We start from the raw sequence: 24,221 nt of genomic DNA on the forward strand, positions 1-24,221 counted from the left end.
CTCCCCAGGGGTGGGTGTGCCGGAGGAAGGAGCCCATCGGCACTCCAGGTGCGCCAGAAAGGAGGCCAGCGCCACCGGGCCCCATCGCCACCGACTCCTCCTCAACCGTTGTGGTTCCTGGGGGTCTGGACCCGCCCCCCCCCGCCCTTGCTGTAGGAGCCTCCACAGAAGCAAAGACTCTTCTCCATCAGATCCTTAACCTGAAGTCATCCCACCAAGGCTTCATCTCCATCAGCTCCTTACCAGGCGTGTTCCCATCAAGGCCTGACCTCTGTCAGAACCTCACCAGAGGTGGTTGCACTGCAGGACCTCGTCTTCTGCTCCTCATCCACAGCAGTGGTCCCACCAAGACCCATCTTCATTGTCTGTTCTGCAGAAGACATCCCACCAGGACCTCACCTCCATCAGCTCCTCCACAGAAGTGGTTGCACTGCAAGATCTCATCTTCTGCTGCTGCTTCTCTCCAGGAGTGGTCCCACCAGGACATCATCTCCACCAGAACCTCATCTCCACCAGCTTCCCCCCGGGAGTGGTCCCACCAGAACCTCATCTCCACCAGCTCCTCCCCAGGAGTGATCTCACCAGAACCTCATCTCCACCAGAACCTCAACTCCACCAGCTCCTCCCCAGGAGCAGTCCCACCCGAACCTCATCTCCACCTGAACCTCATCTCCACCTGAACCTCATCTCCAGGCGTGGCCCCACCAGAACCTCATCTCCACTAGCTCCTCCCCAGCGCTGGTTGCTCCTCAGGACCTCAACAGCTGCTCCCCCCTGACACTATCCCCCCCAGGACCACCTCCCCTGGCTGCTCCCCAGACGCGGTCCCCCCAGGACCCACCTCCCCTGACTCCACCCTAGAGCCCACCCCACCAGGAGGTCCCAGCAGGACCCCCCGTGCCGCCCGTGCCCCCTGCACCATGGAGGCGTGGCGGCAGTGTGCCCGCTGGCTGGTGGCGGCACGGGTGCTCCCCGCAGGGCACCGGGCCAGCAGCCCCGGGGGGGCAGGTGTGGGACCTGGCGCAGGCGCTGCGGGACGGGGTGCTGCTCTGCCACCTCCTCAACGCCCTCCTGCCCCGCGCCGTGCCCCCCCGCGACATCTGTCCCCGGCCCCAGATGTCACAGGTGCGACGGGGGGCAAACACCCACCAGGGGGGTGGGGATGGGGGTAACTGGAGGGGGGATTGCCCCAAGAAGGGGTACGGGGGTGCTGGTTCCATCACAGTGACAATGACAGTGAGAGGGGTGGTGTGAATGACGGTGATGGCCATGGGGGTGGTGGCAACAGTGGTGGGGACGATGGTGGTGATGGTGACAGCGCGGCTGGTGATGATGGTGGTGATGCTGGTGCCAGTGGGGGATGACGATGATGGTGACAAGAGGGTTGGTGGTGACGTTGATGGTGACAATGATGGATGGTGAGGATGGGGATAATGGGGATGTTGGTGACAGTGACGATGATGGGGGTGACAGCAATGGTGGTGGTGGTGATGACGATGATGTTGGTGATGATGGGGGTGACCATAACAGTGTCCAATGAGCATGATGTTGGGGGTGACAGTGACGATGATGGGGGTGACAATGACCATGGCCACAATGATGGTGCTGATGATGGTAGTGGTGACAGCGAGGATGACAGTGACAATGGTGGTGTTGGTGACAGTGACAATCACATGATGATTGTGGTGCTGGTGCCAAGGAGGATGACAGTGACAGTGCCAACAGTGGTGATGGTGACAGTCATGGTGGCGATGGTGCCAATGGGTGTGACAGTGAATGTTGGTGATGTGGATGATGGGGGTGACAGTGACAATGACAGCACTGGTGACAGAGATGATGGTGGTGGCAATGTCAACAGTGGTGACGATGATGGTGACGAATGGGGGAAGATGATGGGGGTTGATGGTGCTGGTGGGGATGACAGTGGTGGTAACAGTGATGGTGACAGTGACGATAGGGGCGACAGTGGCGATAGCACTGACAATGGGGGGGGGTGCTGGTGGGGTGGCACGGTGCTGGTGCTGGTGACAGTGACACGATGCCACCACAGTTCCTGTGCCTGAGGAACATCCGCACCTTCCTGACCGCCTGCGCCGACAAGTTCGGGCTCCCAAAGCACCGGCTCTTCGGCGCCTTCGACCTCTTCGACGTCCAAGATTTCGGCAAGGTGGGACCCGAGGTCAGACCCCAGGGGGGACCTGGGTGTCCCGCTGTCACCCCTCCCTCCCCATTGTCCCCTCTCTGTCCCCAGGTCATCGACACCCTCTCAACGCTCTCCTGGACCCCCATCGCCCAGAGCAAAGGCTTCACGTGAGTGTAGAGGACCAAGGGGTCCTGGTCCCCCTCCCCAAGGGACCCCCGTGTCCAGTCCCTAAGGACCCCAGGTGTCCGGGACCCCCTCCTCAAGGGACACTGGTGTCTGGTCCCCAAGGGACCCAGGTGTCCTAGTCCCCCTCCCTGAGAGACCCCTGTGTCCGGTCCCCAAGGGACCCAGGAGTCCAGGACCCCCTCCCCAAGGGACCCCCGTGTCCAGTCCCCGAGGGACCCAGGTCTCTGGGCTGTGTGTCACCCCCCAGGCCCTTCCCTACTGAGGACTGCGTTGGGGACGATGACATTTACAGCGGCCTCTCTGACCTCATCGAGTGAGTGGGGCAGATTGGGGGGTGTTAGGGAGGTACTGGGGGGGGTTAGGGGGGGCACTGGGGGGATGGTGGGGGTACTGGAAGGGTAGGGGGCATTAAGGGGGGACTGAGCTGTCCCCACACAGTGACACAGCAGAGGAGGACGATGACCTTTACGACTGTGTCGAAGCCGAAGGGGATGATGGCGATGACATCTACGAGGACCTGATGCGGGTGGAGCCCCACCCGGCTATGGTGGGTGTCCCCCCTGTCCCCCTGGGACCCCCCCCCAAGATGCCTGGGACCCCCCTGGGACCCCTGGGTGTCACTGTCTCCGCAGAAGGTGGAGGTGGACAGGAGGCTCTGCTGCATCCAGGAGCTGAGGCAGACGGAGGAGAAGTACACCGAGACCCTCGAGTCCATCTGCCAGGTGGGATGGGGACGTGGGGGGACACTGGGGATGTGGGGGACACCGGGGCATGTGGGGGGACATGGGGGGACACTGGGGATGTGGGACAATATGAGGGATGCAGGGGACATGGGGGGCATTGGGGACATGGGGGGGACACTGGGGATGTGGGGGGGACATGGGACAATACGGAGGATGCAGGGGACATGGAGGGGACACTGAGGGTGTGGGACAATATGGGGGATTCAGGGGACATGGGTGACATGGGCAACATGGGGGACACGGGGGACATGGGGGACATAGGGGAATATGGCGGATGTGAGGGGACGTGGGGGGACATGGGGGAAATAAGGGGGGACATTGGGGCCAGGGGGGGACATGTGGAATATTGGGGACATAAGGGGACAGGGGTCATGGGGGACATTGGGGGACATGGGGGGACACTGGGGATGTGAGGAACACCGGGGCATGTGGGGGGACACGGGGGGACACCAGGGACATGGGACAATACAGGGGATGCAGGGGACATGGGGGGACATGGGGGACATGGGGGACATTGGTGACGTAGGGGAATATGGCGGATGTGAGGGGACATGGGGGGAAATAAGGGGACATTGAGGGCGGGGGGACATATGGAATATTGGGGACATGGGGGACAGGGGGACATGGGGGACATGGGGGGACACTGGGACACGGGAGATGTGGGGGATTTGGGGACACTGGTGACACAGGTGGAGATGGCGATGCGGGGGACATTGGGGACATGAGGAAGGGACGTGGGGCACCAGGGAGGTTCCCCCAGTGGACTCGGAGCCACCTCCCAGTGCTCCCAGTAACCCCAGTGCCCACAGCACTTCCTGCGGCCGCTGCGGCACTTCCTGCAGCCCCAAGACCTCGAGAGCATCTTCATCAACGTTGAGGTGACCCCAGTAACCCATCCCAGTGCTCCCAGTAACCCATCCCAGTGCTCCCAGTAACCCATCCCAGTACTCCCAGTAACCCATCCCAGTGCTCCCAGTAACTGAAGCATCCCCCTATAACCCCTACTACTGCTCCCAGTAATGCCCCCTCCCACTACTCCAGTAGCCCCCAGGGCTCCCAATAGCCCCGCTCAGTGCTCCCAGTAACCCCTCCTACTACTCCCAGTCACCTCTTCTAGTGCCCCCAGCAATGCCCATTAAACTGTCCCACTCCTCCCAGTAACCCCTCAGGGCTCCCAGTGCTCCCCACAACCCCTCTCATTGCTCCCAGTAACCCCTCCACTACCCAAAGTAACCCCCAGCGACCCCCCCCACTGCTCCCAGAAATACCCAGTAATCCCTCCCAGTGCTCCCAGTAACCACCAGTAACCCCAGTAGGGGGTCCCAGAGGGGGGGATCCCCTCTTTCAGTGGGTGACACCACCCCCCCCCCTTGCCACACAGGAGCTGCTGCAGCTGCACCGGCTCTTCCTGGGGGAGCTGCGGGGGGCACTGGGGGGGGCTGGGGGGGGGGCAGGGTCTGCCCCCCCTCTTCCTCGCATACAAAGAGAGGTGAGGGCCATTGGGGGACCCTGGGGGAAATGGGGGGGGCATTGGGGGTCCTGGGGGGCAATGGGGGGTGTCCTGGAGGGGTTGGGGGGGCATTGGGGGTCCAACTTCAGGTCCGTTTTGGACCCATTCTGGGCCCGATCCTGAGTCCAGCACCAGCTCTGACTTTGGCCCAGTTCGGGTCGGATTACAGCTGCCTTTTGGGTGGCTTTGGGTGGCTTTGGGTGGCTTTGGGTGGCTTTGGGTGCACTCAGGTCCTCTCCATCCCTGCAGGTTCCTGCTCTACGGCCGCTACTGCAGCCAGGTGGAAGCAGCCGCCCGGCGCCTGGACCAGCTGGCGACCAACACCGACCTCCGCATGAAGCTGCAGGTGGGCTCGGATGCCTGGGACCCCCTGACACCCCCCAGGATCACTGGGACCCCCTTAGTCCCCCTGGAACCCTCCCAGACACCCTCCTCCCCAGGACCCCCTGTGTCCTCCCATCCCTCATGACCCTGTGTTCCTCCATGTCCCCATGACCCTCCCAATCTCCATGGCCCCCCATGACCCCCCGTGACCCCCACGACCCCCTGTGACCCCCAGGAGTGCTCCCAACGAGCCAACAATGGGCGCTTCTCCCTTCGGGACCTTCTGATGGTGCCGATGCAGCGGGTGCTTAAGTACCATCTCCTGCTCCAGGTTTGCTCACCAGGGTCCCTGAGGTGGGGGGATGGGGGGGGGGGGGAAGTTTGGGTCCCATCAAGGGGGTACACATGGGGGTCCCAGACACATGGGTCCCTGCTGGGGGGACCAACCTTGACCCCCCAGGAGCTGGTGAAGCTGACCCCAGAGCCAGCTGAGAGGGAGAGGCTGCGGGTGGCCCTGGATGCCATGAGGGTAGGTCCTGGGGGGGTGCTGGGGCGGGTCCTGGGGGTCCTTGGAAGAGTTAGGGGGGCCTGGAGGGCCTAGGGAGGATCCGAGGGGGTCTTGGGAAATTCTGGGGGGGTCTTGGGGGCTCCTAAGGGGCTCATGGAATGTCTTGGAGGGGTTCTAGGAGGGCTTTTGGTGGGATCCTGAGGGATCTTAGGGGTTCTGGGGAGGGGAGAGATTCAGGGGGGTCTTGGGGGGTTCCTGGGGTGCCTGTGGGGTTCCTGAGGGACCCCTGGGGGTCTTGGGGTAGGTCCTGAGGGGTTAAAAGGGGTCATGGGGGTCCCTGGGGAGTCCTGAGGGGCTCCCAGTGGGTTCTAGGGGGTCCTGAGTGATTCTTGGGGGGCCCTGGGAGGTCTGGGGGTGCTGGGGGAAATGTGGGAGCCGGAGGGGGGGATCTGGGGGGTCCTGAGGGGGTCCCTGGGGTTGGAGGGGTATTTGAGGATCAGGGGGGCTGGAGGGTATGAGGGGATCCCCGGGGTACCGTGGGGGTTGGGGGTGTCTGACTGGGGCCCCCCCAGGACCTGGCACAGTGCGTGAATGAGGTCAAACGGGACAACGAGACCCTGAAGCAGCTCACGAGTGTCCAGCTCTGCCTGCACAACATGGTGGGGACCCCCCCCCACGACCCCCTCCCCACCCTCTCCTGGGACAGCCCCCCCCCAACCATCCTGTGGCACCCCCAAACTGTCCCAGCTCCCCCTGCACCCCCAGACCCTCCCCAATCCTCCCCAGTGTCCAGCTCTGCTTCCATGACATGGTGGGGTCCCTCCGCCCCCCCCAAACCCCTCCAGCCTCCCTGGGACCACCCCATGTCCCCCCAAATCCCCATATCCTCCATGGCCCCCCCATACGCCCTCAGTTTCCTCGTGTCCCCCCTGTGTCCTTGCCCTCAATGTCCCCCCTGTGTCCCCCGTGTCCCTGCTGATGTCCGGCACAGCCACAGTCCCTGGCGCAGTTCGGACGCCCCAAAATCGATGGAGAGCTGAAGGTCTCCAGCACCGAGCGGCGCTCCAAGGTGGACAGGTGGGACAAGGCGAGGGGCACAACAGGGACACACATGGGGACACACATGGGAACACCCACTGGGACTTGGGAACACCACAGGAACCTGGGGACACCACAGGGACACCATGGGAACATGGGAACCCCACAGGAACCTGGGGACACCACAAGGACACCATGGGGACACACATGGGGACACCAACTGGGACATGGGGACACCACAGGAACCTGGGGACACCATGGAGACACACATGGAAACACTCACGGGGACATGGGAACCCCACAGGAACCTGGGGACACCACAAAGACACCATGGGGACACTCATGGGGACATGGGATCACCACAGGAACACATGGTGGCCTTGGGAACCCCATGTCACCTTCATCATTGTCCCCAGGTACGGCTTCCTCCTGGACAAGGCCTTGATCATCTGCAAGCGCCGTGGGGACTCCTACGAGGCCAAAGACGTCGTGGACCTTCAGAGCTACCAACTGAGGGACAGTGGCCTCAGCCCCCGTGACAGCAAGAAGGTACCCTGGGACCCAGGTGTCCAGGTCCCTGTGGTCCCAAGCATCCAAGCCTGGTGGGATCAAGTGTCCAGGTCTTGGTGGATCTACTGAGGCCTGGTGGACCCATGTCCAGGTCCTTGGTGGACCTATTGAGGCCTGGTGGACCCAAGTGTCCAGGTCCTTGGTGGGACATACTGGAGCCTGGTGGCCCCAGGAAGGAGGTCCTTGGTGGCCCCAGACATCTGGGTGGCAGTGGCCCCAGGTGTTGGGGCACTGCTGAGCCCTGCCCATGCCCACAGTGGACCCACACCTTCCTGCTCATCGACACAGCCGGGCTGCAGGGCTACGAGCTCTTCTTCAAGACCTGTGAGCTGAAGAAGAAGTGGTTGGAGCAGTTCGAGATGGCCCTGTAGGTGTCCCTGCACCCAGGGGTGGGGGACCTGCCCCACTGGGGGCCGGGTGGCCCTGGGTGGGGGGAAAACTGCCTCCACCAGACCCAGGTCTCCCCACCTCTTGCCAGCTCCAACATCTTCCCTGAGCATGCCCTGGCTGACGGGCATGACTTCCAGATGTTCTCCTTTGAGGACACCACGTCCTGCAGGGCCTGCCAGATGTTGCTGAGGTAGGGCTCCAAAATCATGTCCCCCACTCTCCTAGTGAGACAATGGGGGACAGAGCAACATGGGAGGTGGGGTTTTGGGGCTCTGGGAGAAGGGGAGGCCCCAGGTAGGTGTTTGGAGGTGGGGTAAGATCTTGGTGGGTCAAGCCCTTGGGTGAGTTGGGGCCAAGGTGGTTCAAATCTTGGGTGGCTGAAGGTCTGAGATGGTGAAGGATTGGGCGGGTTGAGTCCTGGGTGATCCAAGGCCAACACGGGTCAAGTCTTGGGTGGGTGGAGGCCTGGGTGGGTCAAAAAGCTGGTGGGTCAAGCCCTGAGTGGCCTCGAGGCCAAGGTGGGTCAAGTCTTGGGTAGAGGACCAGATGGGTTAAGAGTTGGGTGGGTCAAGGCCTGGGGGAGTTGAGCCCTGGGGTGGGCCAAGGTCAATTTGGGTCAATCCTTGAGGGGGCTAAACCCAAGGTGGGTTGACCCTGGTGGGGCCAAGGCCAACATGGGCCAAGAACCTGGTGGGCCAAGGACTGGATTGGCCCAAGGCCCACAGGGGGTCTAGGACTGGGTCAGCCCCGGGTGGGCCAAGGTAGGTGGGTGCAGGGGGCCCACAGGTGTCCCCTCGTGCTGACCGTGACCCCATGTCCCCCTGTGTCCTGGTGTTCCCCCAGGGGCACGTTCTACCAGGGGTACCGCTGCAGCCGGTGCCGGGCTCCCGCGCACAAGGAGTGTCTGGGGCGACTGGGGACCTGCGGCAGGGGCGGCGCTGGGTGAGAGGCATCATGGGATAGTGGGGGAGTGGGGCATCATGGGATGGGGAGTGGAGCATTTTGGGATACAAGACGGCTGACATGATGCAGGGCATTGTGGGATACAAGACGGCTGATGATGCAGGACATTGTGGGATGCAAGACGGCTGACGCGATGCAGGGCATTGTGGGATACAGGATGGCTGATGCGATGCAGGGCATTGTGGGATACAGGATGGCTGACGCGATGCAGGGCATTGTGGGATGCAAGACGGCTGACGCGATGCAGGGCATTGTGGGATGCAAGACAGCTGATGCGATGCAGGGCATTGTGGGATACAGGATGGCTGACGCGATGCAGGGCATTGTGGGATACAGGACGGCTGACGCGATGCAGGGCATTGTGGGATACAGGACGGCTGACGCGATGCAGGGCATTGTGGGATGCAAGACGGCTGACGCGATGCAGGGCATTGTGGGATACAGGATGGCTGATGCGATGCAGGGCATTGTGGGATACAGGGCGGCTGACGCGATTCAGGGCATTGTGGGATACAGGATGGCTGACGCGATGCAGGGCATTGTGGGATACAGGATGGCTGATGCGATGCAGGGCATTGTGGGATACAGGATGGCTGACGCAATGCAGGGCATTGTGGGATGCAAGACGGCTGACGCAATGCAGGGCATTGTGGGATACAGGATGGCTGACGCGATGCAGGGCATTGTGGGATACAGGACGGCTGACGCGATGCAGGGCATTGTGGGATGCAAGACGGCTGACGCGATGCAGGGCATTGTGGGATACAGGATGGCTGACGCGATGCAGGGCATTGTGGGATAGGGCTGGCCTGGGTGGAACAGGGCTTTCAGGGATGGCCCAAGCCCAGGTGGAGTTGGGCATTATGGGATGCCCTAACGATGTCCACCCAACCCCACAGGAGCCTAATTAGCACCTAATCAGTATTAATTAGGGCAGGGGTTAAATACCCCCCAGTAATAAGCGTTTCCTCTTTCACCCCACAGATTCAGGCTCTGGCACGAGGAAGGTAACACCAGAATGTGGAAAATGGGCCGAAATGCCCCAAAACTGGGCGTGGGGAGGCCCCGGGGGGGTCGTGCCCCTTCCCACCCGCCCAGGACTAACGGGGGGTCTCGTTGCTCCCCAGAACAAGTCGCAGCGGCCGAGCCCCGAGAAGAAGCGGGGAGACCTGGGTGAGGACAACGTGGACCCACACGTTGGAGGAGGGTGCCCGTGCCCCAGATGGCTGGGTGGAGACACCCCCCACCACCCATCACGTGTTCTCCTCCCAGGGTTGCCCAAGATGGAGGCCAACCAACCCTACAGCGGCGTCCCACCACCACCGGGGTCCCTGGGTCCTGCCCTACGCCTCAGCCCCGGGGACGTTGTGGAGGTCACCGTGGCCGAGGCTGAGCAGCTCTGGTGGCAGGTGGGGATGGGATCCTCGTGGTCATGCTGGGATGGGACACTGCTATGGGGGCAGACCACCATGGCCACATTGGGATGGACCTCACCATAGGGGGCAGACCATTATGGTCATGCTGGAATAGACCCTCACAATGGGCTGGGACAGACCTCCAGGTCCATGCTGGACCCCCATGGTGGGCTCAGACCACAGCGGCCATGATGGGCTAGACCACGATGAGTTGGGGAGCCATGGTTGGGTTGGACCCCTACCATGGGGCTGGACCCCCATAGCCATCCTAAAACCCCACAATGGAGATGAGCCAGACCCCCATGATGGGACTGGACCCCCGTGGTCAGGCTGGACCCCTGCGGTCCTTCCAGCCTCCTGAGGAGCATGGGGACCCCTGTGGCCCCCCTGGCCCCATGACCCTTCATCCCCAGGGCAGGAACGTGGCCAACGGTGACCTGGGCTGGTTCCCTTGTGCAGCTGTGAGACCTTTCATCTGCGTGAGTATGGGGACCCCAAAGCACCACCAGGAGCCCCCACACCCACCCTGATGTCCCCAAGATGTTTGGAGTCCCCTGGGATTTGCGGGGGTGTCTGTGGGATATGGGGGGGAGGGGGCTCAGAGGAGTCACCTGCTGTCCCCTCCTTGATCCCCAACTCTGCTTCTCTCCCCCAGGTGCCGCTGCCGGATCTCTCAGTCTACCCCTGGTCGGTGTTGAGCCCCCCTGTTGTCCCTAGGACACCCCAAATCCTCCTCTGGGCTCCCATAGCCCCTGAGGATCTCCCCAGTCCTCCCCCAGGGTCACCCTGGAGCCCCCAGGACTTCCTGAATCATTCCCTGGGGTCCACAACCTTCCTGGGGTCACCCCATATCTCCCCTCAGCCTCATCCCATCCCTCCTGTGGTCACTTTACGATGAATCTTCCAGGACCTCCCAGGTCCCTTCCTGGGGGTCCTTCATCCTTCCTGCAGTCACCCCATAGTTCACAGGGCCCCCAAATCCCTCCTGTGGTCCCTCATCCCTCCTGGGTCACTCCAAATCCTTCTCCAGAGGCAGCCCGTAGCCTCCAGGGTCCCCCCAAATCCTTCCCAAACCCTTTATCCTTCTCGAGACTCTCCTCAAATCCTTCCCCAGGGACCCCCAAATCCTTCCTCAGGGTCCCCCATCCCTCCTGGGATCACCCCAGATCCTTCCCGGAGCTCCCCATCCTTCCTGCCCCCCTCCAAATCCTTCCTCAAGGTCACCCCCTTGGCATCAGGGCCCCCAAAATCTTCTTCCAAGCCCTGCTGTGATCACCCCAAATCCTTCCCTGGGTTGACCCATAGCCCTCGCCTCCCCCCCCCTCCCCAAATCCTCTCGATTACCCCGGGGAGGGGCAGGGGATGGCTCAGGACCCCCATCCCACCATCCCCAGGTATGCTGGTCCCATGGAGCGGGGGGAAGCCGAGCAGCTCCTAATGCTCCGCTCTGACGGCGCCTTCTTGGTGCGACAACGGGTGAAGGACGCCGGCGAGTTTGCCATCAGCATCAAGTAGGGACCAGAGACACCTTCAGGGTGGGGGAGGGGACAAGGTGGGGGGGCACCGTTCCTTGGCTGAACCCAAGGGGACCCACCATGTCCCCATGACCAGGTACCACGGGGAGGTGAAGCACATCAAGGTGATGACAGCAGAGGGGCTCTACCGTGTCACCGAGAAGAAGGCGTTCAAGGGGCTGGTGGTGAGCATTGGAACCCCCTTCTCTGCCCTCCCCCCATCCCCGATCCCCATTTTTGGGTCCTCCCCACATTGGAGTTGAGGGCTGGTAGTGACCTCAGGGCTTGACCATGTCATCCACAGGAGCTGGTGGAGTTCTACCAGCGTAGCTCGCTCAAGGATTGCTTCAAAGCCCTTGACACGGCACTGGTGGTGCCCTTCAAGGAGCCAGAGAGCCGGGCCAGTCCCCGGCCACCCGGTAGGACCTGGGAGATGGGATGGAGGTGGGGGGGGATGGACATGGTGAGGTCCTCCTCTTTCGGTCATCGTCGACAGGACAGGCTGAAGGGGACAGTTGAGTCATAGGGATGGGACAAGGACAATGGCCAAGGGATGAGTCAAGGGAATGGTTGAGGCCAAGGGAGAGGAGCAACCATGGGACAGGTTGAGTGGGATAAGCTGAAGGGACAAGGATGAGGGGGCTGGTTGAGTCATGGGGTCAAGTCTTTGGTGATGGCCAAGAGGTGAAATGAGAGATCAGTGATGGGATGAGTCATGGGGTCGAGTCATTGCCGATGGCCAAGAGGTGGGATGAGAGATCGGTGATGGGATGAGTCCCATGGAGTCAAGTTGTTGGTAACAGCCAAGAGGTGGGATGAGAGATCGGTGATGGGATGAGTCAAGGGGGAATGAATGGCCAGGAGGGACAAGCTGGGATGGGTCCAAGGGGGACAACTGGGTTCTGGGGACCCGTCAGTGGAGATGGCCAAGGGATGGGTTGAGGCAAGGACCCTGGGACAGTCAAATGGCCACGAGGACCAGATGGAGGGGACTTGGACACGGGGAGTGACCCTTGTCCATGTTGTCCCCTCCCCAGGAGCCGTACGCAGCTTTGGTTCAGCCAAAGCCCGCTATGACTTCTGCGCCCGGGACCGGACGGAGCTGACGCTGCGGGAAGGTGACATCATCCGTGTCCTCAGCAAGAAAGGCCACCCAGGCTGGTGGAAAGGAGAAATCTATGGGCGGGTATGGCCCCTTCCCCACCGCAGTGTCCCCCCAAAAAGCTCCTCATGCCTTCTCCCAGCATCTCCATCTTCCCTCAGGTTGGATGGTTCCCCGCAAACTACGTGGAGGAAGATTACTCAGAATATTGCTGACCATGGACCCCCACCCCATCCCATCCACTACCTTGTGTCCCACCACCCGTGTCCCCCCACCCCAGAGGCAACCGCATCCCTCCCCACCCTTCCCAACACCCCCATATTAATTTAAGTCTCTTCCTGCCTAGGAGGGACAATAAAAGAGGAGAAGGATGAGCTGCAGGGTTGGATTCTGCGGGAAGGGACCCAGGCGTGGGTGGGGGGTGAGGCCACGGGGTTGTTTTTGCCAGGAAGGGACACGGGTATCCAGGCGGGCAATGAGGTCAAGGTTGTGCAGCTGGTTTCTCTGGGAATGGACCCAGGCGTCCAGGCAGCGATGACACCACCAGGTCAATGTCTCCAGGAAGGGACCCATACATCTGGGCAGGAGTGACACCATGGGGTCCACGTCTCCAGGAAGGGACCCATATATCCAGGAAGGGACCCATATGTCTGGGCAGGGTTGACACCATGGGTCAATGTCTCCAGGAAGGTCTGGGCAGGGGTGACACCACGGGGTCCACATCTCCAGGAAGAGACCCACATGTCCAGGAAGGGACCCATACATCTGGGCAGGGTTGACACCGTGGGTCAATGTCTCCAGGAAGGTCTGGGCAGGGGTGACACCACAGGGTCCACGTCTCCAGGAAGGGACCCATACATCTGGGCAGGTGTGACACCATGGGGTCCATGTCTCCAAGACTCAGATAGCCAGAGAGGGGAGATGGACAAGGTCATGGTGTCACCTTCACTAGGAATGCACCCAGCTGTCCAGGTGGAGATGCCACCATGGGGTCAACATCTCTAAGGGACCATGGCACATGGGCAGGGGACACGGAAAAGGTCACAGGGTCACCTTCACTAGGAAGGGACCCAGATGGAGACAAGGTCATGGAGTCACCATGGTCAAGGGTGGACCCAGGTGCCCGGATGGGGGAGCCCCATCGCCGCTGTTACGTGTAGTGAGCAACCTCAGGCCTCAGCCCACGCTGGGGAGGGGGGTGGGGAGGGAGCAATGGGGGGGGGGGGGGGGGGGGAAGCGGTTTTTTTGGGGCCGTTCGGTGGTTTCAGGGCTGTCCGATGCCACTTCCCCTCTGTCACCGGCACCCTGGGGCCACTGCGTCCCCTGTCCTGTGTCCTGTCATGGGATACCTCCCCCCCACCGCGTGCCTCTGGGGTAAGTTGTGCTCCCTCCCCCCCCCCCAGAGGGTATTTTGGGGTGTGAAACAGAGGGAAATGGGAAAAGGGAAACTGAGGCAGGAACGGAAGTAGGTTGGGGTTGTAAGGGCTGCAGTGCCAACAGCCCAAAATGGCTCAAAATCACCCCAAAAGGGCTCGAAATCACCCCAAAATGGTGGTTTTGGAGTGAGGAGGGGGTGTCAAGCCCTGAAATGGGGGGCTGAGCCCCTAAATGATGGGTTTGAGCCTGGGGGGGGGGGATGCTGAGCCCCTAAAAAAAGAGTTTGAGCCCTGGGGGGGGGGGGAGGGTTGAGCCTCAAGAAGAAGGGTTTGAGCTTTGGGGGTGGGGGGGATGAGCCCCCAAAAGGGGGTTCTGAGCTCTCATATGGGTAGGATGGACCCCAAAAGCAGGGGTTTGGCCCCAAAAGCAGAGATTTGACCCCCCCAAAGGAGATTTTTGAGCCCTGATGGGGGCAGGGAGCCCCAAAAGGGGATGTTTAATCCCAGAAGGGGAGGGGGGGTGTCTTGAACCCTGATGGGGGAAGGATGAGCCCCCAAAATTAAGGTTTGAGCCCCCAAAGGGGGGGCGGGTTGGGCACTGATAATGGGGTTTGACCCCCAAAGTGGGGTTTGAGCCCTAGGCGGAGGGGGGGGTGGTGTGTTTGATCCTGGGGAGGTCACTTCTGGAAGGGCGAGTCCCAGGGTGCTGATGTCCCCCTGTGTCCCCCACAGTGCTGTGCCACCTCCTGAGCCACCTCCCTGCCACTGAGGGTGACCAGAGACGTGAGTTGGGGGGGGTCTGATGGGGGTTTGGGGGTGCTGTAAGGGGCTGTGAAGGGTGGGGAGCAGGGGGGGGGTGGTCACAGGGGATCAGGGGTTCAGACTCCAATCTGGGTCATGTCCCCACGCCATGTCCCCCTCCTTGTCCCCCCCCCCAGTGTCCTGTGGTCCCCACTTCTGCTCCACCAGCAGCTGCTGCCTGCATCAGTGGGTGGAGAGTCTGGAGGGGAAAGCCTGGGCCTGTGGGTGCCCCCCCGGCACGGCCCCCATCGCCCAGAACTCCATCATCTCCTGCCAGGGTAAGGGGGCAAACACCCCACTTTTATCCCCTCATAACCCTTTACCCCCTTTACCCCCCCCCCCCCCCATTCTGGGGGTGCTGAGCCCCCCCAGAGCCACACAGTCAGGGCAGGATGGGGCACCCCCCACCCCCACCCCTGACCCAAATCCGCAGCGCTTGACCCCAAAGTAGGGTCCTGTAAATTTCCCATCCTGGAGGAGGCCAGAAGGGCATGCGGAGACCCCAAGGTGGGGGGGTTGGGAGGGGCGGGGAGCAAGGTGGGGGATGGGGCAAAGGTGGGGGGGAGGGAGGGATGGGCAGAGGGAGATGTGGAGGGAGGAAGAGGGATGGGGAGGGACAGAGGGAGGGAGGGACAGAGAGGGAGATGTGGAGGGATGGAGGGGGAGATGTGGAGGGATGGAGGGGCAGGGGGGAGATGGGGAGGGACAGAGGGGGATGGGGAGGGAGAGAGGGAGGGAGAGAGGGAGGTGGGGGAGGGCTGGAAGGTGATATGGGGAGACGGGGAGGGATGGAGGGAGATGGGAAGGGATGGAGGGAGATGGAAGGGGCAGAGGGGGAGGGAGATGGGAAGGGATGGACGGAGATGTGGAGGGATGGAGGAGGGATGGGGAGGGACAGACGGGGATGGGGAGGGATGGAGGGGGATATGGGGAGGTGTGGAGGGATGGAGGAGGAGGGAGAGATGGATGGAGGGAGGTGGGAAGGGATGGAGGGAGATGTGGAGGGATGGAGGAGGGATGGGGAGGGACAGACGGGGATGGGGAGGGATGGAGGGGGATATGGGGAGGTGGGGAGGGATGGAGGAGGAGGGAGAGATGGATGGAGGGAGGTGGGAAGGGATGGAGGGAGATGTGGAGGGGCAGAGGGGGAGGGAGGGAGGGGCAGGGGGAGCTGGGGAGGGACAGAGGGGTGGGCAGAGGGAGGGTGGGCTGGCCCCCGGGAGAGAAGGGCAGGCAGCCAGTGGCCACCCCACCCCCACCCCATAGAGCCCGGCGGGGGCCACCACCTGCGCCCGCCTGCTGGCCACCCAGCAGCTCCTGGACGCCGCCTGCACCCAGCCCACGGCAGCCAAGCTGCAGGTGAGCGCACACGCGTGTGCAACCCCACCTGCGCCCCTGCACGCACCATGTGCAACCCCACGTGCATCGCCCACGCGTGGGCTTCCCCTGCACGTGCGCATCCTGCGTCCACCCCCTGTCCATGTATGTATTCCCATGTGCAACCCCGCGGCAGCCCTGACGTATGTGCAGCCTATACGCGTGCGCATGCCCTGCACGCATGTGCATCCCCCTACATGCATGTGGATCTCCTGCACACATGTGGATCCCCTGCACGCATGTGCATCCCCTGCAAGTGTGTGCATCCCCTACATGCATGTGCATCCCTTGCATGCATGTGGATCCCCTGCACACACGCACATCCCCTACATGCATGTGCATCCCCTGCAGCTGTGTGCACATCCCCTACATGCATGTGCATCCCCTACATGTATGTGCATCCCCTGCACGCACGCACCCCTGTGCATGCATGCACCTCAACTCATGTGCATCCTCGAACAACCCTCCCACACGCGTGTGCCCCACCACACACGTGTGCCCCGCTTTGCCCCCCCCCCCTCCCCAGAACACGCTGAACCAGCTGCAGGCAGAGGCCCTCAAGGATCTCCGTTCCACCACCACCGAGCTGCTGCTGCAGAGCACCGAAGCCCTCGTGCTGCAGGCAGCCCTCCAGCGCCCTGGCTCCGGCCCCCAACGCTTCAACACCTCCACCATGGGTACGTCAGCACCCATGGGTGCCCCCAAGGGCCCCCTCAATCCTCCCAGCACCCTGCAAGCATGGCAACACCCCCAAAAGCATCGCAGCCCTCAAAGGACCATCAGGCTGACAGCGCTGCATCCCTTCCCCAGGGCTCTGCCAGAGCACAGTGGTACCCAGGGCAGGCAAAAGATCCTAAAAAGGCCTTTTTTCACCCCAAATCAGAGGCCGCGGTGGAGGTGGTACACAGTGACGGCTGCCCCCAGACCACGCTGATGCTGGTGGTAAGCGAGGAGAGCCTGACCATCAGTTGCCAGGAGGTGGTGAGCGATGCCCAGGCAGGTATGGCCACCACGCTGCTGCTGCAAGAAAAGTTCCATCAAAAAAAAAAACCCAAACCCCAAAATTTGCTAATTTTGGGGTGGATTTTGACCCAGTTCTCTGGGCAGGCAAGCACGCGGTGGCCTTTATTGTCTACAAGGAGGTGGAGAAGTTGCTGGGTGGCACCACAGAGCTGCGCCAGGGGAGGCTCAACTCCCGCGTGGTCGGTGGCACCATGGGGACACCTAACATCACCTTCGAAGTCGCCTTCAACATCACCCTGCAGCACCACACGGTGGGGGCTGGGGGGCCGTGCTGGGGCTGGGGGGGCTGCTGGGCGGCTCGCGGGGTGGGGATTTGCACGAGGAAGCACCACAGGGTTTGTTGCAGCAAGTGCGTTGGACCAGATTATGGTGGGGTTGGCAATGGGTGTCACCACAGGGCAAATCTGGAGCATGGTGGTTGTGGGTCTGGGGGTGAATCCCCATCCTGGTGCAAATCTGGGGTCAGTGTATCACCATTCTGGTGCAAATTTGTGTCCTGTGCAAATCTGGGGTTCGTGCATCCCCGTTCTGGTGCAAATTTGGTCTGGTGCATCGCTATCTTGGTACAAATCTGGATCCAGTGTAAATCCAGACTTGGTGAGTCCCCATCCTGGTGCAAATCTGGAGTTGGTGCATCCCCATCATGGTACAAATCCAGTTCTTGTGCAAATCTGGGCTCTGTGCATCCCCATCGTGGTGCAAATCCAGATCTTGTGCAAATCTGGTCTCGTGCATCCCCGTCATGATGCAAATCCAGATATTGTGCAAATCTGGGCTCGGTGTATCCCCATCGTGGTGCAAAGTCACGTTCAAGCACATCCCCATCAGGCACCGCAGGCGGGCGAGGAGCCGCACTGCATGTCTTGGCAGAAGTTGGGTACCGAGAACCACTGGACACCTTCAGGTTGCACCCGCATCGGGGGTGACAACCTCCGCTCCGTCTGTGCCTGCACCCACTTCTCCACCTTCGCCATCCTCATGGCCATCCACCCCGTTACGGTGAGATCCTGATTGCACCCCAAAACCACCCGGTTTTCTGGGGGTTTTCTTCCCTCCCAACCATCCGCGTGTGGCCACACGCCGGATGGGACACACGTGATGTCACACGCATGACGCCACCTGCAGGAGAGCTACGCGCTGTTGGTGGTGACCTACGTGGGGATGTCGGTGTCACTGGTCTGCCTCTTCCTGGCCATCATCACCTTCCTCCTGTGCCGCTCACTCTGGAGTATCAGCGTCACCCTCCACCTGCACCTCAGCATCTGCCTCTTTGCTGCTGACCTCCTCTTCCTCGTGGCTGTGCCCCACACCACCAACCAGGTACGGGTTCCTCAGGGGGCTCCTTGGGTACCTTGGGGCCTTCAGGGGCTTCTCGGGGTCTCCACAAGCTCCTCAGGGTCTCTTTGAGCTCCTTGGAGTCTCCTTGAGCTCCTTGGGGCCTTCAGGGGCTCCTCAGGGTCTCTTTGGGCTCCTCAGGGTCTCTTTGAGCTCCTTGGGGTCTCTTTGAGCTCCTCGGGGTCTCCTTGAGCACCTTGGGGCCTTCAGGGGCTCCTTAGGGTCTCTTTGAGCTCCTTGAGGTCTCCACAAGCTCCTCAGGGTCTCTTTGAGCTCCTTGGGATCTCCACAAGCTCCTCAGGAAGCATCTTGGGGCCACTGGGGGCTCCTTGGCATCTCATTTTGCTCCTCTGGGTCTCCACGGTCATGGCTCTTGACTGTAGCCTTTACTCTAATAGCTCCAGCAGACCTTCTTCCAGGGGTCCCATCTCCTGCTGGGTGGACACAAGCACCTGGATTATGGGATAACTGAGGCTGGAAGGTTTGGTCCAAGCCCAACTCAAAGCAGGTCCAATGAATGGAGTGTGGTTCCCTTCTTGCGCTGGGTGGGTGTTAGCACCTGAATTACAGGATAAGTTAGGTCGAACGGGATGGTTGGAGGCCTCCAGAGCAACCTCTGCTCAAAGTGAGTCCAACTAGTTGAGGTTCCTCAGAGGTGCTGGGTCCCTTCTCTCCCTGGGTGAGTGAAAGCACCTGGATTACAGGATAACCAAGGTTGAACAGGACATTTGGAGGTCTCCGGTCTGCCCCCAGCCCAAAGCATCTCCACCTCCTTGAGGTTCCTTGAGGTCATGTTGGAGGCATGTGGAACATCCCCAAGTGCCAGAGATGCCACCACCTCCCCAAGCCACACTGTGGTGACACTAGGAAGCCCACCACAGCCTCGGTGTCCCCCATCCAGCTAACGTGCGCCATCACAGCGGGCTTCCTCCACTACCTCTTCCTCGCCTGCTTCGCCTGGATGTTCCTGGAGGGTTTGCACCTCTTCCTCACCATCAGAAACCTGACCGTCCTCAACTACACCAGCGCCAGTCGCTTCAGGAAAAGATACATCTACCCTGCAGGCTACGGCACGCCGGCCATCGTGGTAGCCATCTCCGCCGCTGTCCATCCTGGTGGCTACGGCACTGAGCACTAGTGAGTCCCATCAGCACCCAGGCGGGGTGGGATCATCAGTGGATCACGCGTTTTGCTTAAATCATCCCAAAATAAAAGACGCCGCTGTATCCGGATGCGGGTATTTTCATGCCACCAAAATCCTTTTGGTGATCGTTTCCTTTTTCCCCCTTTTTTTTTTAGCTGCTGGCTGAGCATGAAGGGAGGTTTCATCTGGAGTTTCCTCGGTCCTGTCTGTGTCATCATCCTGGTGGGTATCTTGCTGCTGAAAGGAGGCAGAAAGGGGAAATATTGGGTGGAAAAAAGAGCAAATTTAAACTTACCTTTAATAACAATATTAAGCAAACGCCCCACGGGCCGAGTGCACTCAGCAGTGGTTGCACCACGGCACGTTAATGATGAGTTTTGGCACCTGTTCCCTCTTTTCCACCCCAAATTTACAATTATGGCCATGGTTCTGCCCCCGTAGACCCCAAATTGAGGAATTTTAGGGATCTGCATCAAAAGAGCAAACTCACATGTATATTTAAGGCTGGTATTAAGCAAACATCCCACAGGCTGTGTGCGCTCGGTCAAGGTCATGCACAGAGTTTTGCAACACTGACCCTTTTCCACCCCAAATTTCCACCCCAAGCACCCTGTCTTTCAAAATGAATTATTTTTATTAATTTTTTTTTTTTTACTTTCTGCCCAGGTTAATTTGTTATTTTTTCTCACCACCCTCTGGATTCTACGGGACAAACTTTCCTCCCTCAATGCTGATGTCACAGCCCTAAAAAGCACCCGGTGGGTTTTTGCGTCGGTGGGGAATGGGTTGAGTGGTTTTGGGGGAGAAGAAAGAGCATATGAGATGGGGTTTGGGTGAAAAAAAGAGCAAAATGGGTATTCCTTCAGGCTGATGACATTCAAGGCACTGGCACAGATCTGTATCCTGGGCTGCACGTGGGGTCTGGGCTTGCTGCAGGCGCAGGGGGACAATATAGTAGTGGCCTTCATCTTCACCATCGTCAACAGCCTACAAGGAGCTTTCATCTTCCTTGTGCACTGCGTCCTCAACCGGCAGGTACCACGGGGGGTGACCCAGGCATGGGACGTGTGGGAGGGGACAGGGACAATTGGGAAACAGCGGTGTGTCACATCCACAGGTGACGGAGCAGTACCGGCGCTGGTTTAGGGTGCTGGGGCAACGAGAGCACCCCCATGAGATGCCCACCACCGAGATGCAAATCAGCTATGTCATGGTAAGGGCACCCAAACATCTGGGTCCTCTAGTGGCCACCAAAAGGAGGTGGAGGCCAGGGGTGGCATGGGGGAGGCTGCTTGAGGGTCCCACCAGGACCTCTGCCCCATTTCTTGCCCCGTTTTGTCCTTGTTTCACCCCAGCATGGCCCTTTTTCACCCCCAGGAAGGGGAGAGGCCGAACAGCCACAGCACCAAGGGCTGCACGTGGCAGAAGTGACACCGGGTGCCTCCAGGACTGACCCGTTCCCGGCACATCCAACCCATTTCCAGCAGTTTTCTAGCACATCTGACCCATTCCCAGCATAGTTCCTGTCATTCCAACCCGTTTTCCCAGTCATCCTGCTGATCTGACCCATTTCCAGCATTTTTTTTCCCCTGCAGAACAACCTGGGTTTAGCATTTTCCCCACAGGTCCCACCCATTTCCAGCATTTTCTGGCAGAACAAGGCATTTACAGCATTTTTTTCCCCACATATCTGACCCATTTTCCAGATTTTTCCCCCCAGAAATGACTGCTTTCCAGCATTTTCCCTTAGAAACAATTTGTATCCATCTGCTTCCACCCAGGACTGAACAATTTCCTGCATTTTCCCATGAACAACCATTTTCCATGAAGATTTGACCCATTGCCAGCATTTTCTCCAAGAAATTACTATTTTCCAGTATCTTTCCACCAAGACTGAGTCCCTTTTCCATGGACCAATCTATTTCCAGCGTTCTTCCCATGGTTTTGACTGATTTCCAGCATTTTTCCTGCAGGCTTGACCCTTTTCCACCACTTTCTCTAAGGAAAAACCAGTTTTCCATCATTTTTACATGGAATGTCCCATTTCCAGTACTTTTCCTGCAGATTTGACTCATTTCCAGAATTTTCTCCAAGGATCGACTCATTTTCAACATTTACCCCCAAAATGCTTGACCCATTTCCAGCATTTTTCCATGGAATGACCTGTTTCCCACATTTTTTCAGCAGTTGTGCCCCACTTCTCCAGCTGCTTCCCTCCATGACCGCCCTATTTCCAGCATTTTCCTGCAGAATGACGCATTTCCAGTATTTTTCCATTGAATGATCCCTTCCCAGCATTTTCTTCAAGGGTTGACTCATTTTCAGCATTTTCCTCTCCAACACAACTAATTTCCAGCTTTTTTCATGGAGCGACCCATTTCCAGCATTTTCCTGCAGAATGACACGTTTCCAGCAGTTTCCCCAAGGACTGACTCATTTTCAGCATTTTCCCCCTCAGCACTTGACCCATTCCCAGCATTTTTCCACAAAATGACCCATTTCCCACATTTTTCCAGCAGTTGTGCCCCATTTCTCCAGCTGCTTCCCTCCATGATTGCCCCATTTCCAGGATTTTCCTGCAGAATGACACAATTCCCAGCATTTTCTCCAAGGATTGACTCATTTTCAGCATTTTCCCCTCCAACACTCAACTAGCTTCCAGCTTTTATCCATGGAACTATCCCTTCCCATCATTTTCCCCAAGGATTGACTCATTTTCCTCATTTCCCCCCTCCAACACTCAATTCATTCCCAGCATTTTCCCTGAGGATCGACTCATTTTCAGCATTTTCCCCCTCAGCACTTGACTCATTTCCAGCATTTTTCCACAAAACAACCCATTTCCCGCATTTTTCCAGCAGTTGTGCCCCATTTTCCCAGCTGTTTCCCTCCACGACCGACCCATTCCCAGCATTTTCTTCAAGGATTGACTCATTTTCAGCATTTTCCCCCTCAGTGCTTGACTAATTTCCAGCATTTTTCCACAAAACGACCCATCTCCCACATTTTTCCAGCAGTTCTGCCCCATTTCTCCAGCTGCTTTCCTCCACGACCAACCCATTTCCACTGTTTTCCTGCAGAATGACACATTCCCAGCATTTTCTCTGAGGGTCGACTCATTTTCAGCATTTTCCCCCTCAGCGCTTGACTAATTTCCAGCATTTTTCCACAAAACGACCCATCTGCATTTTTCCAGCAGTTGAGCCCCATTTCTCCAGCTCCTTCCCCCTACAACTGCCCCATTTCCAGCCTTTTCCTGCTGAACGGCCCCTTCCCAACCTGTTTTCCCTCAGGATCGCCCTGTTTCGGGCCTTCTCCGGCCTCCTTCGTCCTGAGGCTCTAGTGGGATTTTTTGGGTGGAAAAAAGCTGATTAAAGGCACGTGGCTCGTCCCCCAGGCCTCAGTGTGGCTGTGGTGGGGGGAGGGGGGACGCTGGGGCCGGGGAGGGGGTGGGGGACACCCCTGGGGGTCTCAGCCTTGCGACCCCAATGTGAGGCCTCCCCCCTGACAGGAGAGGGTGTGTCCTGAGCCAGACAAGCCCTGCCTCCCTTCCCCAATAGGCCAATTATCCTCCTGCTAGTCTTGATTGACAAGGAGCAACAGCCAATGGTGCTGGGGGTCTGAATTCCCGCCCCCAAGTGCTAGGGAGGACCTGATTGGTGGGAGGTGGGTGGTGGCAGGAGGGGTCCATCCTATCAGATGGGGGCGGGAGCACAGGGAGGGCGGTGGTTGGCTGTGAGCTGAGACGGGCAGCACGGCTCAGCCAATGGGGCGTCGAGGGAGGCTGAGGAGAGGTAAGGAGGGATGGCGGCTTTGGGGGGGCTCTGGGTGCTCCCCCCCACCTCCAGTGTCCTCCCAGTGCGCCCAGTACCCCCCAGTGCTGGGACTGGGCCGTCTCCCTGCCCCAGTGCTCCCAGTAACCCCCCAGGTGCCGGGACTGGGCCATTTCCCTGTCCCAGTTCCCTCCCCAGTATCCCCCAGTGCTGGGACTGGACACTGTCCCTGCCCCAGTGCCCTCCCAGTGCTCCCAGTAACCCCCCAGTGCTGGGACCAGGCCATTTCCCAGCCCCAGTTCACTCCCCAGTAGCCCCCCAGTGCTGGGAATGGGCTGTCTCCCTGCCCCAGTGCTCCCAGTACCCCCCGAGTGCCAGGACTGGGCCATTTCCCTGTCCCAGTGCCCTCCCAGTATCCCCCAGTGCTGGGACTGGGTAGTGTGCCTTCCCCAGTGCTCTCAGTCACCCCCCAGTGCTGGGACTGGGCCATCTCCCTGACCCAGCATCCTCCCAGTGTTCCCAGTACCCCCCCCAGCGCTGGGACTGGGCTGTCTCCCTGCCCCAGTGCTCCCAGTATTTGCCCAGTACCCCCAGTTCTCCCATTAGCCTCCCAGTGCCCTCCAGGTACCTCCCAGCCTGGTCACCCCAGTGCTCCCAGTACCGTCCCCAGCCCCAGAGCTCCTAGTGCCTCCCAGTAACCCCCAGTTCCTGTTCCCAGTACCCCTCCAAACTAGCTCCCAGAGGCCTCCCAGTTCCCCTTAGCCCCAGTGCTCCCAGTAACCCCCAGTCTCCATCACCAGAGCCTACAGGTCCAACAATCCACCCTCCCAGACTATTTCCCTGCTAGAAACGCATATTTTGGTTAAAAAAACCCACATTTTTATTGCAGGCAGCAGCATCCCTCCACATTGGCTCTGCCACCGGTCAATTTGTTTTTTTTTTATTGGTGACAAACAGCCCAAACCAGTCTAAAACCAGTTTCACTT

General features: G+C 59.8%; 2 protein-coding genes across 4 annotated transcripts; both read left to right on the forward strand.

Moving 5' to 3' along the window:
- The first annotated feature begins 920 nt into the window (after positions 1–920).
- On the forward strand, positions 921–12,780 carry VAV1 (vav guanine nucleotide exchange factor 1). Its single transcript, XM_056325863.1, is given in 29 exon segments — positions 921–992; positions 994–1,125; positions 2,051–2,167; positions 2,252–2,310; positions 2,577–2,642; positions 2,768–2,876; positions 2,962–3,051; positions 3,882–3,950; positions 4,454–4,522; positions 4,524–4,561; positions 4,832–4,928; positions 5,142–5,237; positions 5,367–5,435; positions 5,987–6,073; positions 6,406–6,491; positions 6,869–7,001; positions 7,280–7,389; positions 7,501–7,602; positions 8,256–8,352; positions 9,359–9,382; positions 9,503–9,548; positions 9,648–9,784; positions 10,204–10,269; positions 10,446–10,477; positions 11,185–11,301; positions 11,402–11,489; positions 11,609–11,723; positions 12,342–12,490; positions 12,568–12,780. Coding segments are annotated over 29 exon segments (2,526 nt in total). The 3' UTR covers positions 12,622–12,780.
- Positions 12,781–13,653: 873 nt separating this feature from the next.
- Positions 13,654–22,853, forward strand: LOC130143219 (adhesion G protein-coupled receptor E3-like). 3 transcript variants are annotated; one of them, XM_056325882.1, is made up of 16 exons: positions 13,654–13,780; positions 14,515–14,565; positions 14,721–14,861; positions 15,017–15,090; positions 15,850–15,942; positions 16,487–16,637; positions 16,844–16,960; positions 17,056–17,234; positions 17,812–17,982; positions 18,109–18,303; positions 19,220–19,455; positions 19,618–19,684; positions 20,129–20,220; positions 20,329–20,497; positions 20,580–20,675; positions 20,840–22,853. In XM_056325882.1, exons 1-16 carry the CDS (start codon positions 13,684–13,686, stop codon positions 20,891–20,893), a joined length of 1,983 nt encoding a protein of 660 aa, XP_056181857.1. In that variant the 5' UTR covers positions 13,654–13,683; the 3' UTR covers positions 20,894–22,853. The 3 variants fall into 3 exon arrangements, with proteins under 3 accessions (XP_056181857.1, XP_056181858.1, XP_056181856.1); XM_056325883.1 differs by having other exon boundaries at positions 21,244–22,853; XM_056325881.1 differs by having other exon boundaries at positions 17,068–17,234; positions 20,818–22,853.
- The last annotated feature ends 1,368 nt before the right edge of the window (positions 22,854–24,221 follow it).

The sequence above is a fragment of the Falco biarmicus genome, assembly GCF_023638135.1.
Source record: "Falco biarmicus isolate bFalBia1 chromosome 13 unlocalized genomic scaffold, bFalBia1.pri SUPER_13_unloc_1, whole genome shotgun sequence".
NCBI classification, from domain to species: domain Eukaryota; kingdom Metazoa; phylum Chordata; class Aves; order Falconiformes; family Falconidae; genus Falco; species Falco biarmicus.